Source organism: Corvus cornix, chromosome 8 (genome assembly GCF_000738735.6).
Source record: "Corvus cornix cornix isolate S_Up_H32 chromosome 8, ASM73873v5, whole genome shotgun sequence".
NCBI lineage: Eukaryota > Metazoa > Chordata > Aves > Passeriformes > Corvidae > Corvus > Corvus cornix.
This window is the reverse complement of record NC_046338.1, coordinates 26,996,730-27,013,415: the sequence shown is the minus strand read 5'-3', so window position 1 is coordinate 27,013,415 and position 16,686 is coordinate 26,996,730. Positions and strand designations below refer to the sequence as shown.

Sequence of the window (16,686 nt, the reverse complement as noted above, 5' to 3'; positions counted from 1 at the left end):
CACTTTTATGACCACATCATGAAAACATACCTACACTGCGTTATAAACTTCATTTCCATGGCTGTGCTTTTTACTACCCTTTGTTTTGAAACTAAGAGGCATCTCCAGGGTGGTGTCTGAGTAGAAAAAGCAGTAATAGGAAGCTAATGTTTCCTAATATTAAGTGTTACCAGCTTGAATACTTATTTATGTGCTGAAAGAGTCCAAAAATATTAACTCAATCATAAATCCAGGACAAACTGCATTTTTACTATATTATCTAGATATTACAAGGGATGGAGTATGGCATTGTCTGGTGTTCTCCTGCACACACACACCCCTACAGAGCCAGGGAGTGACTGTGTTTGGCTACATGTGTGTCTGCAAGCGATGGCAACATCCTTGTCCCAGTTGTACAGGCATTTTCTCTATGAGAAATTCTGCATGTCGGCAGACAAACAGAAGCATGTGACAACTAAACTACTGCACACTTACATAAATTACTGCATTCTCCTAACTAAAGCACCAGTCATGAACCCTCCTCTTTTGCCCCAGCACAAATGGTGTGAGCTGTCCCCAAACCCTCTGCAAATATTTGTGTTTTGGTTTAAGAATGCTGCCTTGCACTCAGACAGAAATCCTCAGGCAATGGACACAAATCAAAACACATAATTAAGCAGAAGTATTGAGTCAGAATGCAAAATAAGTATAGCTCACAAGTAAGGGGGAAAAAAGAGCAAAAAATGCCAGATAAATAAGAAGTTGTCCCCATTTGCTGTCTGTTGTTTTGATTTTTCTTCTTTTTTGAGGGGGTTGTTGTTTAATTACCCACCAGGAGTTAACAGCCTCTGCTCTTCCCTGTCCTGCTCCCTCTGACCTCTGCTCTCCCCTGTGCTGCTCCCTCTGACCACTTGATGTTTTCCCGAATAAAGTGCCTGGTTTTGCAGGAAGAATGCATGCCGCGTGCTTTAAATAAGTGTGCAAGAGTTCATTCACATTTTCTCTGCTCCAGGGAGCAAGGAGCCTGTAGCACAGCCAGAATCAATCTGAAGCACTCCATGGGAGGAATGCAAAGGCCTTAGATCTGCCTTCCAAGTGAAACACGTTGTTACTCATGGGGCATTTCCAACAGCAGCACAATGGCTGCCATCTCCAAACCAAAGACACCGGCCGTGCCCTAAAGGGTTACTACTTTAAGAAACACGAAATGCATCAGAGGTACAGCCAGAGATTACTACAAACCAAGCAAACAAAAGCAGAGGCATATCTTCATAATTTTCTTGCTGTTATTTGCATGGAATATTTAAACCAGGTTCCAAATGCACCTCAGGAGCATTTAGTTAATTAATCTCTTTTGCACTGCAGACTACAGCTAATCCAGATGGGTGTACTGACTTGTTTGCCATCCCAACATCAACACATCTCTGAAATGTTATGAACCTCATCTGACAAGTTCTATCCACAGGAATACTCTAAACAACTGAAGAACATTCTGCACTTGATTCGAGTCAAAACAGAAACTCAATTTATTGTGTGCAAGCTTGTGTGGGGCATAAACTATATTCAGGAGGGAATAAAACCCTAGATAGCTCTAACATGATGTCTATTTCTGCTTTAGGATTTATAGCTACTAACAATGAGCCATTGGGATCTGGCAGTCTAATGAGATCTACCACAAGTCTTCAGTATGAAACCCAAGGGCTATCTCAAAGCATTCAGTCATTCCATATTGTTCAATCATTCTGAGATCTTTCATTTTATTACAAAGTGGAAAATGCCACTTTGTAATAAAAACATGTTGTTTTACTTGCACAAAGAGCCCATAGACTCCCCAGAAAGGAACGGCTATTGACTGGAAGAAAGGTTGAGTCTCCATAGGGAGAAAGGCAACTGTACAAAGCAGCTGAGGGGTGGGAGGGGAAAAGAAAATAATCCCTTAAACTGCTTTCAGACCAAAAAAGGTGGGATGAATATAAGAGAAAAAATAGACTAAATAAAACACTATAATAACAGGATTACTCCACAAAAGCACATGAAATGCCTACACCTCCTTAGTGCCATTGTGGCCCAAGGGCAACGCTGCTGGCTGGTGTCATAGCCATGTGCGGGACAGCCATAGAGGTGGCACAGAGGAAAAAGTCAGAACTCCATCAGTCTGCAACCCAGCAGAGCAAAAGGTTAGTGAATGCCACCACGCAAAGTGGCACAAAGCTTCACACCTGAGGTGGAGCTGCCAAAATCTCATTTTCATTGCCAAACCTGCTGTAGGTGAGCTACGCTCTGATGTGCAACAGATGGCTTATGCAACTAAACGGAGATAAATGTGAGAGGCTAGGAACAAAATCTGCTGAAAGTTCTACCCTCAGAGATCCCATGATGGCACATGGATCAGAGAAAAGACCTGAATGGTTGCAGTAGGCAGAACATTACATCTTTCAGCACAATGATTGGAAGCGACAACAAAAAGCAAACAATTCTGCCAAGTATAAATAAAGGGTACCACAGCAAGTCAAAGGACATTGTTCTTCCACTGCATAAAAGGTCTGAGGAGCCCACATGTAGAGTACCCTGCTCTGCTCAAGCTGCCTCATTTTTAAAGCAGCTATCGTGAAAATGAATGGGGTAAAGCAAAGGGCAACCCACACAATTCCTACTTTTGCAGAGTCTAAAACTGCACAGATGCAAACTTGTGCTTTACACACACAAAAAAGAGCAAGATCTGAGCACTCAGAGTTCTCCTTAACGAGGAGGAGGTTGCAGGGCTGCTGGAAAACCAGCCCACACCAAATTCCTCTACTATGTGGCAATATGGCCCTGACACCTCCTGGGCATTAAAGTCCTCATGATTCTTTTGATAAGTACCTATGTTCAATCTTATTCTGCCTCATTAAACATTTGCTGCAAACAAATTGAAACCAAAAATTTATAAACAGCCACAAATAATAATTGTCATTTTAAACTAAACTATAGAGGTTTTTCCCCCCTCTAACAATGGCCAGATGCTATAGAGGAAGGTGAAGAAATAACACCCATAACATTCAGAATAACCAGCCTAAAGGAAAAGACTCTTCTCAGCAGCAGGGCATGTTCATTTTATACCTAAATCTCAAAAATTGATGTCTTGTGTTTTGAATCACATGCATTTGTTCTCATTATTTATATAAATGTTCAATCCTTTCTGAATCCTCCTGGACTTGGTTGGACTCAATTACTTCTGCAGCAGCAAGTCCCTTCAGATTAATTACATGCAATATAAAATCACTAATTTCTTTTCCCCCTTGCTTTCAAAACCACCCTGGAGATAAAGTATCCCTTCTCCACTCACTGTTTTGAATGCTTCTCCTATATCCTCCTAATCATTTCCAGAATGGAGCCTCAATCCTGTGAGGATTTATTGTTAAACTTGCACATCAACCTCAGCTGCACCAAGACATAAACATAACAGTCCTCACGTTTTTAGTGTCTCCAAATCCCTCTCCACCTGTGGATCCCCTTTCTAGTTCTCCTACCTTTGAGATGAGGGAGCAAGCACCAGAAATGAGTGAGGAGTTGCTGTCATCTCCCTAACAATATTTTCTAAGCTTCATTTCATTCCCCCCTTCCCTGCTGTAAGTTAATATTAGAGCTTCCTTTCACAACAGCTGTTGCATGGGGGGGCAAATGCTTCCACAGAACTCTGGACTCTCAGAAGTCCAGCTCTTCTCCCCAGCTGGTTTAAATTAATTCATTTCTGGTCCTAAATTGTTTCCATGTGCTGCTGTGCCTTGCTAAGCAGCTGCTCCTTGCTGCAAGTGTCACATGTGAAGAAGATATCCATGTGATAACACTATAAAGCCACTAAATAAATATTACCATGCAGCTCTGACAGCCAATCCATGTCACTCAACTTTTTTTAATGCTCAAACCCTTCAGCAGCCCCAAAACCCCAGCCTTTTCAAAGTCATATCGTCCCAGAAACACTTTTTCCCCATCTCTTTCCCACCTCCCCAATGAAAGGGGAATCTCCCAAACCCAGGCCACCAAGGCTGAATTTTAATCCCTGCCCAAATCCTACTTTTGTGCTATGTTACAACATCCAACATAGTCTAGAGAAAATCTGCAGCCATGCTTTGAAGGTTATTTGGGTGAAAGGTGCTGTAAGAATTCAATTATCAATTCACTTGGATATATTCCCACTTTCCTTGCAGTCCCTAAATTGTCACCTATTGGTAGCATGGTGGTAAACTGAACTACAGTATTCAGGCATTAGCATGAGTTCAGTTTGGTCCAACATAAAAGGATTTCCATAAACAGTAAATGGATTTCCATGTCCAAAACATATAATTCCTCACTATGGCTTTAAAACTTTCTTTATATAAGAGAAAAGAAAAAAATTAAAACAAAACACACATCCTCATCCATCAATAAAATTCTTATTCCATAAGGTGTAAAAACTTAACACAGACTTTAGAGTTGAGCCCTACATGCTAGTGTACTACCCAGGAAGAATTACAAGTCACTTCTGAAGCGCTTGTATGGCCACTGAATATAGAGCTTTTTGGGGTCAATCAAGGGCAAAACTACTTTTGGGAGACTGCAGGAGCAAACTGTGACACCTTCACAGAGACAAGTGCTGGTGAACTGCTCAACCCTTCAGTAATGAGGTTCCAATTCCCTTTAGGAATCATCTTTTACAATCTCTGATACTAACTACTAACACTAGACATCATCACACACGTTTTGCCTCTGCTTTACAAGACACTATGCAGTGACTACACAAAGACAAGCAAGAGCAGGATCCACACCAAGTTAGCGTTTATTTACCTGTTACACAAAATAACCCCATTTTCTCCAAGAAGCTAAGCATGATCTGACTACTTTGTGCTGGCTTCTTCACACAGCTGCACCCCCTTACAGTGCTGGCTAAAGGAAATTATATATTTAAAAAACAGCAGTAGTAAAAGATGCAAGTTCAAAGCATGCATTTACACACATATTTTTAATTAGCTTTACTAAGGTTCAATTTAAATCCAAGTGTGACTAACGTGCTTGCAATGCTTCACCCTGTTCCTTAAATGAAGGCATCAAAACCCAAACTGTAAAACTAATGGTTTCTCCAGGGCTGTTCTCTGTACAGCATCTCAGTCCAGTTCATGTGCTGCATCTTCCAGGCTTTCCGATGACACATCGCCACATTCCTTGCCAACTCTTCCTTAACCAACAAGTGACCTAGATCTAGCATTCAGAAAGAAAGTGCCAGTTCCTTTGCAGAGCAAACAAAATTTGGGGGTTATTCCTTTCACTTACTGCTTCTTAAAAAAGCAAGCAAGATAACATTCAGTGATGTCAGCAGCAAGACAGTTAAGGCACTGGAATTCAGGGAGAACCTGTAGCATCCAAGTAGCACAGTTTAAAAAAACAGTCATCCTGGCTGTCAGAGGAATTCCCAGGGGAAAGCAATTATAGCACAGGATGTCATTCTAATCCTGTATGTCACAGGTAAACTGAGAGTATGCCAAGGGCAAGTTTTGTCCATGAGCAGGCTGGCTGGGAGATATATAAAATGCAGGTACAACCAGTGCAGCAACCGAAGTCTCCAGCAGCTTTGCTCAAGAGGCTCCCTTAACTCTTGTTATTCCACTTAATATAAGAATCATTAGCAAGAGGTGCCTCTGCACAGCCCCAGGAAGGGAGGCTGCCCCTATCTCTCCCTGGTTCCTCATGGCTGTGCCGGGGTATCCCAGCCCTAACTCAGCCTTAGTAACACCACAGGATTAAAGCACTGCCACCCTGTCACACTTCGGCAGCTTGGAGTGAGAGGTTTTACACTCAACTGAGAGCATGACACTGTGCTACAAAGCCAGTCACCCTTCTAATTATGCATTTTGGATTTGGAACTAGGAAAGTAATGGACAGTAATCTTTCAGGCTTCCATTTTAAAACACTTTATAGGCTCAGTTTCCATTTTTGAGTGTCTGTTGCACACACAGCCTCTATTAACCAGCTGATGACTGCATCCAAGACTGCTACTTAGGATATCCCTGGAGCAGAGATCTGTGCCTAAACCAGGAAGTGAGGAGAAAAATATTCCATGAGAAGTCATTAATAAGGGCTGTGAATAGTACCACGGTACTACTACGCTCACAACTGAAGGAAGGACAGGAGGAAGGAGCCTACTCCAAACCAAAAGACAAGCTGAGTTAGATGCCAAAGCTTTCTTTTGGATAACTGTGTACATGTCTATAGGTAAAATCATTCAATACATTACTTTGTGGATCTCCAGCAACTAGCAGGCATCTTCCCCCATGCAAAACCAATGTGAGCACACCCCATCCTTCTTCCTTCTCCAAGATAGTTCCTCAGAGACTTTGGAGTGGACAGTAGCACAGCTCAGTTTCTGTAGGGAGTGTCAGCTCCTTGGGAGCTGCTTTTCTGCTTCTGCCAAACATACGGCCAGAGCTACACCCTGGCCTCGGTCTGGGCAGTCAGGACAGGCTGAGGGAACCTGATTAAAAGAGTCTGCTTTAGCTAAGAGTGACCAACACATGCTCTAACTCAAGAAACAAAACAGCAAGCTGCAGCAAGGACAATGATCAGCCAAGCCCTTGTCTGCTGCTTCTATAGGAAGCTACACTTGACCAGAATATCTGGGATCTAAGGGTAAGATGAAAAAGAAATCACAGAGCTGGCTCAGGAGGGCACGTGGGAGGGCAGGAGCAGGCTCAGAGAAAATGTGAGGTTTTGCTTCTTCCTAAATGTTGATGATTCCAGGCACCACTTAAATCTCAACCCATAGTTAGGAGGTCTGTGCTGGAAAGAAAGAAATCCAGACTAAAGCTTCTTTTCTGACATATTGATTGAGTCACAGAGAGGTCCCAGGTCCCAACTGGGATACAGATTAGTTAGTCACAAGTTTTTGCAATGTTCTTCTGTCTGAACTCTCCAGCACAAGCTTCCTGCCAATGTATGTGACTTTAGAGGTGTTTAGAAGCCAAACTTGCAGTCACATGCAGTTTTCAGTGCAAGGCAATCACTTGCACTAAATAAAACAAAATTTAAAAAAAAAAAAATTTAATTAAAAAATTTATTTTTAAAACACCCCAAAATTCCCAGAAAAGATAATTCTCAAATAATAGCAGTGTTAAGAAAACACACAAATATTAAGTGATAGATTTGCTACTTTTCAGCTTTTTCCTCTTTTAGCATTTTAAGGTATTGAAAAACACCCTTCTAACAGCAGTTCATTTACAATTTTGGAAGAACATGTTCTGCTATACACCAAACTTTATAATATTAAAGACACTTTGAGACAAGCTATATTTTGAATCCATCTCTGCCTGAACAAACCCCAGAGCCAGAAGTTCAGCTGTAGCCAAAAAGAGAAAGCAAAAAGTAAAAACCAAGTTTCTAAAATCTCCTCTAGATGTGTAATCCGTGCCTAATGAAGCCAGGCAGCCTGGCCATAAGTGAGCAGAGTACTTATCTGTTATCTGGATATTTAAGACTCAAAGGAAGAGGAGTCCGTGTCATCCATCAGTAAAGCAAGAAACTTGATGACAAGGATGGACTCTGAAAGCTCAGCAATCATGTCAGGTGTGGAGACTCGGCACTGAGGCTTGGGGAACTCCTGTTCCTGGCTACATTTCCTGTGACCTGCCTCACTAAATACTCACACACTGTAGGTCTCTTCCTCACTCTTTCCCAGATGAAGGACTGTGATAGGAAAGACATTTGCAGGTATTCGGGAGCCCCTCCTGTCTGAGCGGCTCATTCCTCACCATTCCCTCCTCTCCCAGGGCTGGACAACAGTGGCCCATCCCTCTCTAACTCCTGGGAGGGGAAGATAAAGCACTCCAGCTGCTTAACGGGGGCTCGACAATAGTCACTTCACAGCATTTTAAAACCTCGTTTGCTTTTACTTTAGTAATCTTGTCCACCTGCCCACACCCCACCCATGCGTCTATTCTTCCTGCACCACTCTTCCCCCTCCCCCAATTCCCCCCATCTCTCCACTTACTTCTCTACTCGCTGCTTTTTCCCCTTCTCTTTCAACTGTTTACTGTTACCTATAGATCACCGGCTGGATTCTGTTAGCATTCACACTGTTAGCATATTCCTCCTGGCCCCAGAAATTCAGGTATTTAGTGGCTGATCTACTTTTCCAGCCACTGTTTGGCTGTTCTGATCTGCTTCTGGCTACGGTATGACTCAACTCGTCTCTGGTTCATTTCACAGGTACCTGGCTGTCAGTTCAAGATCAAAACCCCCCAGAACATTTGTCTGATATGCTCTGGTGCCTTTTCTTCAGAGACAATAGCACCATCCTCTGACATCCAGCCTCCCCATGGGCTGCATTCACATCCTCAGAGGGAAGCTGAATCCCATTTTTCAGGTTCTTTCTGAAAAAAAAGTTTTAAAACACAACATTCACTTTCTAACCACATCATTCAAATTCCTTGCTGTACTCCCAAACCTTCCCTTCCAGTTACCAATATGCCTTTTTTTCTAGCCTGACATAATGCCATTCAACCGATTATAATCGTCCACCCCAAATCCTCCTCATCCCTTCTTCTGAGTGTGCCATCCATCTGTACAAATCTCTGTTTCTTCATCCTTTTCTCTCACGAAGATGTCAGGCTGCGTATCTCAGCTTCCACAGCTTTTGTAGCTTGTTCCTCTCTCTCCAGGATCCTCTCAGGAGAGCTCTCAAAATCTATCCTGGAGACACCAAAACGCACTTTGTTTAAAAAAAAAAAAAAGCATTCATGCTTTCTCTGGTTGAACCCATTGTGTTTGGGATGGATTCTCTCTCAATATTTCTAGAAGGCACACTTGACTTTTGAAGCTTTGATACCAATCATCAGTTAAGACGTGTGTACAGACAATCCTCTTTAAATATCTTAGTCATTCTTCTTAGTCAAAACAGTGCTTTTGTGCAGCATCTCTCACAATACTGAGCTCCCACTAGAGCTTTTAATATTCCCTAATACTCTAGTGCTTAAAGTCTTAAGCTTCACTAAATATTTAGTGACTAAGTATTTGGTGACAAAAGCAGTGGCTATTATTGGCATCCTTTGATGTCTAATATTAAATTTAAAGCTAAGAAATTCAGTGATTATCCAAAAGCTTCACACTTCTGAAAGTTACGGAACTGCTGATGCCTGCTTAAGTCACAGCCTGTTTGTCTTTTACTTCTGTTAGTTGTAGAAGTTTGAAACACAAGAAAGACATTTCTGTATTTCAATAGGCAAGTGTTTATGGTGCTTTAGTTTGAATCTTATGATTCATTCTGTCACAACAGGGCCAACCATTCAGTGACCCGGGATGGGTTCTTAAGATGGAGAATTTTAAGGAAGGTTTATTAGACTTGACCTGCCCAAACAAACCAGGAGAAGCTCAGTGCCTCAGAAAGGGTCAGATTGCTAAGTGGACTTTTACAGGACACAAACCGACACTGAAAAATAATTTTAAAAAAAGTAAATCCAGGCATGCATATGATCCGTAAGAGAGTTACTATGTTTATTACTGTGAAGGCTCAATACTTGCTGATGTACAAATAGGTTGTTGACCTTGAGTCTTCAACCTAAGCCTGAACTTAGGGCACCATCAAAAAAATTAAGACCAATATTGCTAAATCCAACACCTTGTTCATTTAGTGCTAATGGGCTTCAAAGCGTAGAAAAAAAAAATCATCAACCCTTATAAACTCCAGATTAAAAAAAACAAGTCACCTGATGACAGTTCTAAAACAATTTGGCTTTTCAAAGCCAAACTGCTGGGGGCAGGGATGGCTCTTCATAAATAATGCTCTGGGTTAGAGGCTATTTATTGATTTCAGGATGACAAAAAAGCCATTAATAAAACAAGATCACAAGAAGAGTTTAAAACACTTTATATTCTGAAGAGCTTAAGGGAAACAAACAGCCCATATGTTCCAAAATATTTTAAAATAATACACATGAGGGTTTTTTTGGTTTGTTTTTTTTTTTGCTCGTGAAAGAGGCCAGACTGGAAGCCGAAGTCATGGATTTATGCCTGGAACAGGTGCAGATTTCTGACACGTTGCCTCCTTCCCCACAAAAAGGGCTTGATTCTGACCTGAAAAAACCAACAGCAGCCACAGAAACCTGACAGTCACTGCCCTAACCTTGCAGTCCCTGGTCCTCCTATTGGGAGGGGTAGCATCAGCTGTGGGGATGACCTCAGGAACATACACACTCCCTTCCTTTGGGAACAGGACCAAGGCCTGGCAAACTCTTTCTATTACAAAGAACAACACAGCCCATGCAGGAAAAAATTCTACTTTTCTGAACTATGTTTATGGGACACAGGCACGTTCAAAATTATCTTCAGCTCTTACACAAAACCAGCTGGGAAAGTTGCAGGAGCTCAGATATACTTTGTAATATTTTCCTGGTAAAAACAGGAGGCAGAAATGGGAAATTTGCCACTCAAAGGAAGCAGATTTGAAATTACTGTTCTGATTAGTATTCTGTGTACTTCTTGGAAACACGAGAAGGGGAGACTCTAAGCAAGGCAGAATTTGCTTATTTTTCCTGACTCTGGTTTCAGTTCTGCTGTATTGCTTCATGTCACAGGAGCTTCACAAGAAAGTGACTGGATATAAATCTCAGGGCAGTTTTAAAAGCCTTTAAAATACCAACATGGCTTCTACATCAAGCCTTATATTATTGCTTTTGATCCCAAAGAAAAAAAACAAAGTACTATGAAAGTTATAGGCACCTCCTTCAGATCTGGCCCCAACTGCCACAGCTGCACTGATTCCAATGAAGTGAGGAAATTTTTTATCAGCTGTGGACTTGGCCTGACAAAGGTGAAGGGACTCAGTAGCATGTCAAATCAAGTGTGTGCATTCAAGCTGATTTTACTTACCATTAAAGCCTTCGTGCTTTGAAAAACAGTACAGAGCTGTAATTCTTGCAGAAATGCAATTAATTTCTCATCCGGCTAAGAAAGCAATACAGAAATAAGACCCAAACCAATACTCTTTTAAGTTCAGAGGAAGTTCTGCTGACATTGAGAGACCTTCACCAGTCAAAATAACACAACTATTTGTTTGGAGATGTGAGATAGGTTCCTAACAGCAGAAACAAGCCATAGTCCAGTCTGAAATAACTGTTAGATGTTCAGCTTCTCGAGCCATAAGCTAAAATCCTTATTTCTGTAACAAGAATCACCTGATACATGGCCACAGCTGGTCAAATTGTTTTCACAGGTCAAGAAAAGAGGAAGAGTCAACACAAGGAGAGCGTTATTTCAGATGACCCAGGCAGACTAGTTCAGTATTTGGTTTGTTCTTTTTTTTTTTTAAGAATGAGAGCAGTCAGTGCTAAAAGTTAATATTGTAACAATTCCTGTGGAATTCAGCTCCCTGGAGACAGCTCCGAAGTCCATGAGCAGCCCTCCCCAATGCCCCCGAGCCAGCCTCACTTACCCCCAGCCACCTTGCTCCTTTGTTGGCAGCCTGCTGAATCTGCACTTTTTTAAGGGTGACATTGTAGACAGCTCCATCTTCTACCTCTTCACCCCCATCCTGAAATGTGGTCTGCCAGGAAAAGGAGAAAGAAAGAACAATAAGATGGAAAGGAACGTTTTCCCCCTTCTGCTGATCACAGTCTATCCCTGGCCTGGAGTAGCAGAGCAGAGGAGATGGGCAGCACAAAGTAAAGACAATAATCAAAGCAATCCAGGATACCCTTAGGTTGAGGGAACACTGGAGATATTCTTGGCAAGCTGTCCTTTCCTGTGGTATCGAGATTCCCTGAGTTTCCATTTAACTGTTTTTCCTAGACTAGCACATATTTTACATAGTTGCATAAAGTCTTTTTAGGAAAGAGTTTGGTTTTGATTAGCAGTCGTCTCTTTCCTCCCCTCTTTTCTACAGCAATTAATCTCTTTGGCCTTTCATTTAGGGAAGGATTCACACTTTTAAAACTCGAATTACTTCGGCAGACAGCCTTGAAACTTTGAAGCTACAGAGCATTTAAAACACAGCAACATTTTAATTCTCTTGACAAGGAGGGATCTGAAGCGCTTGTGATTTGCTTTTCCAAAAACCTATTATTTCAAGAAGAAGAAAAAACCCAAGCAGCTTTACAGCGGTGGGGGGAGAGGGGGTGGCGGTTAAAACTCGCAAATAAGAAGCCGAGGATAATAGAGCAGAATGCAATGTCACCCGAACTTCCAGCGAACGTGTGATGTAGGGACTCTGCTCGGAACCGGGCACGGCATCGCTGGGCACAGCGTATCCCGGTACCAAGCACAGTATCGCTGGGCACGGCATCGCCGGCATCGGATACGACACCCCTGGCACCGGGCACAGCATCGCCGGGACCGGGCACGGCACCGCTGGGCACGACATCGTTGGGCAGCGGGACCCGCGGCGCGGCAGGGCAGGACAGGACAGGACAGGGGACGGGACAGCCGGTTACCATTTTCGCTCTCCACAGCAGTTTCATCCTCGGTGGCTTTCCGGGTGCCTGGTCGGACGCGCCGCGCTGCGCCCGCCGCGGGTCGGGCCGGGCCGGGCCGGGCCGGGCCGAGCCGAGCCGAGCGGCCCCTGGGCTCCGGGGGAGGGACGGACGGACAGGGGGAGGTGGCCGCGCCTGGCGCCGCCTCGGCCCGGCCCGGCCCGGCCCACCCAGGGTTTCCTGTTTATGGCGGCGGCCCCGCTCGGAGCGTCCTGCCTGGCAGTGCTTGCGCTGCCCGGGAGTCCCCGCTCGGCCCCGCGTGCGGCGGGCGCGTCCTGCCCGGCTCCCAGGGAAGCGTCTCCTCCTCCTCTCCCTCTCTTCCCCTCCCTCTCCTCTGCCGCTGCCTGAGCTGGGCGGAGGGGAGCAGGGTCAGGTGTTCGGGCCGCCGTAAGGAAGGAATTTTAAGCTATGCTTAAGTTTAAAAACTTACTTCTACCAGTTGGGAAGTAAGGAAATGAAAGATTTTAGTAAGCCCTGCCCGGCAATCGCCGACACTACCCTCACTTTTGTTCCATATCGCTCACAAAGAAGCCCCCATGAGCACTTCTGTGGATGCTTCAGCTGCAGGCAGCGGCGTGCTGACGCGACGATCTCAAGACACCCTAAAAACCCCACTAACTTCGTTGCCTCCTGACCTGTCTTTAGTTACCTGCTTTTGGGGACTTAGAGTAGGGATTATTCAAGTGCACAAATGTCCGTGCAAGGTAACGAAAGTGCTAAGAATTGAAACAGCTCAGACGTCCTGAAGCCCCACACTAACCTCGGGCGTATTCCTGTTCTTATTTCCACCAGTGTTAGTACCGATGACCTGAGGAGCAGTGCAGGCTCGGGGGCTGTCAGCACTCGCACCTCTTAACATAAGGAACCATACGGAAGCAAGGAACGTTATTTTCAGCTATGAAACCAAGACTGAGCTGTGTGGTCACAGGGGCCCTGATCTGATGACTTGCCAGGCTGTGCATTTAGTTTATGTGTGTGATCCTGAAGTGATCCAGAATATACAGACTTTGATAACCTGACTCAAGTGTACTGCACCCTACAAATCAAAGTGTAGATTTCCCAAAGTCCTGTGGCTTCTCCTGTAAAACTGCACAGAGCAGTCTGAATGCTTTAGATTTTGCAAACCGTTCTTCCATGTCATAATTTTAATGTGCAGAAAGTGGAGTGTGCATTGAATCCCTCGTGGCCAGCCCAGCAGGTATGTGAGTACCTGCAGAGCAAATTGCCATTGGACAGGACCACCACATCAGCATAAGAAAATGAATATCCAGACACAAGGAATACAAGACCAAAGCCAAAAAATTACTCTGAAATAAAAGCTTTTTTGTGCCGTGATGTCCTGCTCCCACAGTACAAGCACTACCATCACTTTGGATGGCAGTCAGAAAGCAATGGCACTTATTTCTATTTCTTTATTTAAAAGAAAATGGCAGTGAGTTAATACAGTGGGAAGGAGCTCCTGTGTTTGATTCAGTTTGGCTTCTGTTGAATCACGTTTCAGACTGAATCCTTACAGAACACCTTGTGGACAGACAAGCTCAGGACTTTTCCATTCAAGGCAGAGCACAAGCCCTCTCAGAAATTATATTCCTGAACCCTCTTGGCCACTGACAAGTGACAGAGAGAATCTCCATCAGGAAGGAGCAGCAGATGACATCATCCAGTTTGGCAAGCAGCAGAAAGCTGCTTCCAATTTTTATTCATTGGATTTGCCATTAGTCTTGCACAGAGTTAGATTTTCTTCACAGATTATTTTTAGGGAGATACAGTGCCCACAATTTAGAATCATTGAATTGTTTAGGTTGGAAACAATCTCTAAGATCACCAAGTCCAATGATGTCACAGTGAAAGTTTACAGAAGAGGCAGTAATCAGACATTTTATTGACAACTGTCTGCCTTGGGAAAAGGGTATTTCAAGGCCCCTAAAAAATCTGCCTTATATATGCAAACAGTGATTATTTAATACTGGAAAAGATAAAAAGCATATATAAAATTTAACTACATTTAAAATCCATTATGTAGTGTACAACCATTTATTTGAGACCAAGAGACGGAGTTCGAATGCACAGGAAAACATGAAGACCAAGCAGGCTCTGATTAATCTAAAAGATGTTTTGTAGAGATTTCAAGGACAGAAGGAAGCCTGAAAATGAATAAGAAGAATCTACAACTCAGTTTAGTAGAACTGCTGGTTTGCTCCTTTAGCAGACTTTAATCACAAAACTGATCTACACCAATGAACCATGTGGTCAACACAGTGTTAAACATTTGGTTCTTTCCAAATCATGTTCAGATGCAATAACTACATTCCTGCCATATTCAAGCCCTGTGCCTGCCCTTTCTACCAAAGCAGAATTATTTGTCTAATACATCTGAGCACTCATTCCCTCCCCCTTGCAACAAGAGAGAAGCACAAATCCACTTGTGAATGCAACTTTACACTTCTCACAGTGAAATGTTATATAAGAAAATACTTTGAGGTCTGGAAAGATCTCATACTGCAGATCATTGACCACTTACAGCCCAACAAGAACTGGCCAACTGTCCACAGAGAAATAAGGTAGTGGCAGAGTGATGATTTTCCCTGGGTTTCAGCTGTTGCTACAGCTGGCACGCAGACGCCTGCACAGGAAGACAAAGCACAAGATCAATAAAGCAGCTGGAAATAAAGAACAGCTCGTCTGACTGCCTCTGCTCAGAGCCTGACAGGAGGAGAGGAGGAAACAGAAGTCAGAGATACCTGAATATGGAAAATATTTGGGAGAGCAAAGGAAAAGGACAAAGCAACCAGGTGATGTAAGAATGATCTCTGACAGCTTCTCCTGGAGAGAAAGAAATCACACAGCCTAAAAGGACAAAGCCATGTATCTGAGGTGTGCATGCAGCTTGCCTTCGCTGGGCAAGGATGTTCCCTGGGAGATGGGAAAAAAACCACCCCACTGTCTCCTTTTTTTTTTTTTTAAGAAAAAAGAGGAAAAACACTCCTTGCATTACAAAAGCTGTAAGTTAAGTCATGGTTTCAAGAAGGTCCTTTCAATGACAGTGCCAGCTCAAGCCATTTCCACTTCTTGATGCTTCAGTAGGCCAGGAGCCAGAACTGGTTGTGTGTTGGTTATGCAAGACACTTCCTAGTAACCATGCCTTTGTCGTCAACATTTTTATAGTATTACCTTTTTCTGCAAAGCAATGCCACTTCAAGGGCATTACCTAACTGTTAATTGAAAAAGAGGATTCCAGGAGACACTCTGTTCATTCCATAAGAAATACAAGAATCCATCATATAGAATAAAGCCTGTCCAAAGAGACACCCCTTCAATGGATGATGCCTTTGAAGTCAGTGCCTACAAAAGAAAATAAATAAATAAATGTTTCTATTAAGACTATCTCATTAATTGTTATTCATCTGGTTTCTTTAAACCATACTTAGTTCTTGCTTTCTGTTTATGGCACATGCCCTCAATTTGATAACTAACAGGTGCCGTGGGCTACAGTTCTGGAGATTGAAACTAAAAAAAAAATCACATGCAGGTGAGCCACAAAAGCTACATAATGCAGACACTATAGAAATCCAAACACAAATCAGTTTTATACTGTGTTTCTTTGACAGCCCACTCTGACACATAGCTTGGCTGCAGAGAGCTCTTCACCATAGACACCACAGGAGATTCACCTGGGAGTGTTCCTTTACATTGTGCACACCTGAGTTCCAGCTTCCCACTCCATTACACAGTTAGTTTGTCATGGGCTGTTTTAGAGCTTCTTAATATTCAATGCACTGCAATCTCCTGAAGGTCCTTTATGCCACAAAGCACCTCACAGGCTCATATTTCCATCAGCACGGGCAATGCTCTGCACATGCTGTGAGCTAATGTAGAAGGGAGCAGAGGTGAGCCAGGTCTTCCATCTGCCTCATCTGGGATTAATTAACTTGGTTATATACATTCTTTAAATGACTGAGATGTATTATCATTACACATCAGCCACTAAGAAAAGTTGTTGGAATCAAACATTAAATTTCAATTACAAACTACTAACTAATCAAAGCAAACAAAATGCTACATTACACACTGTGTGTCTGCTTTTCGACTGTCTGCAACCTTTGCAAGCCTCACTCCTGTGCAAAAGGGTAAACACTGCTCCCCCCTCACTCTGAAAGATGTGACAATGCAGTTACAGCTCAGTAAAGAACCAGACACACAAGTCCATCATAATCTGTCTTCCTGGACACCAGAACTA

The 16,686-nt window shown here is 43.1% G+C and overlaps 1 protein-coding gene across 1 annotated transcript in view; it reads right to left on the bottom strand.

Annotated features, from left to right (window-relative positions):
• The window catches only part of RGL1 (ral guanine nucleotide dissociation stimulator like 1), a 54,856-nt gene extending 42,345 nt beyond the window's left edge, over positions 1 to 12,511 (bottom strand). The window contains exons 1-2 of the mRNA XM_039555875.1: positions 12,411 to 12,511; positions 11,414 to 11,524 (exon numbers count right to left, since the gene is read on the bottom strand). Of these exons, the coding sequence (XP_039411809.1) occupies positions 11,414 to 11,524; positions 12,411 to 12,437 (138 nt within the window). The 5' untranslated portion in view covers positions 12,438 to 12,511. The remainder of the gene's footprint in view (positions 1 to 11,413; positions 11,525 to 12,410) is intronic.
• Between the last annotated feature and the right edge of the window lie 4,175 nt (positions 12,512 to 16,686).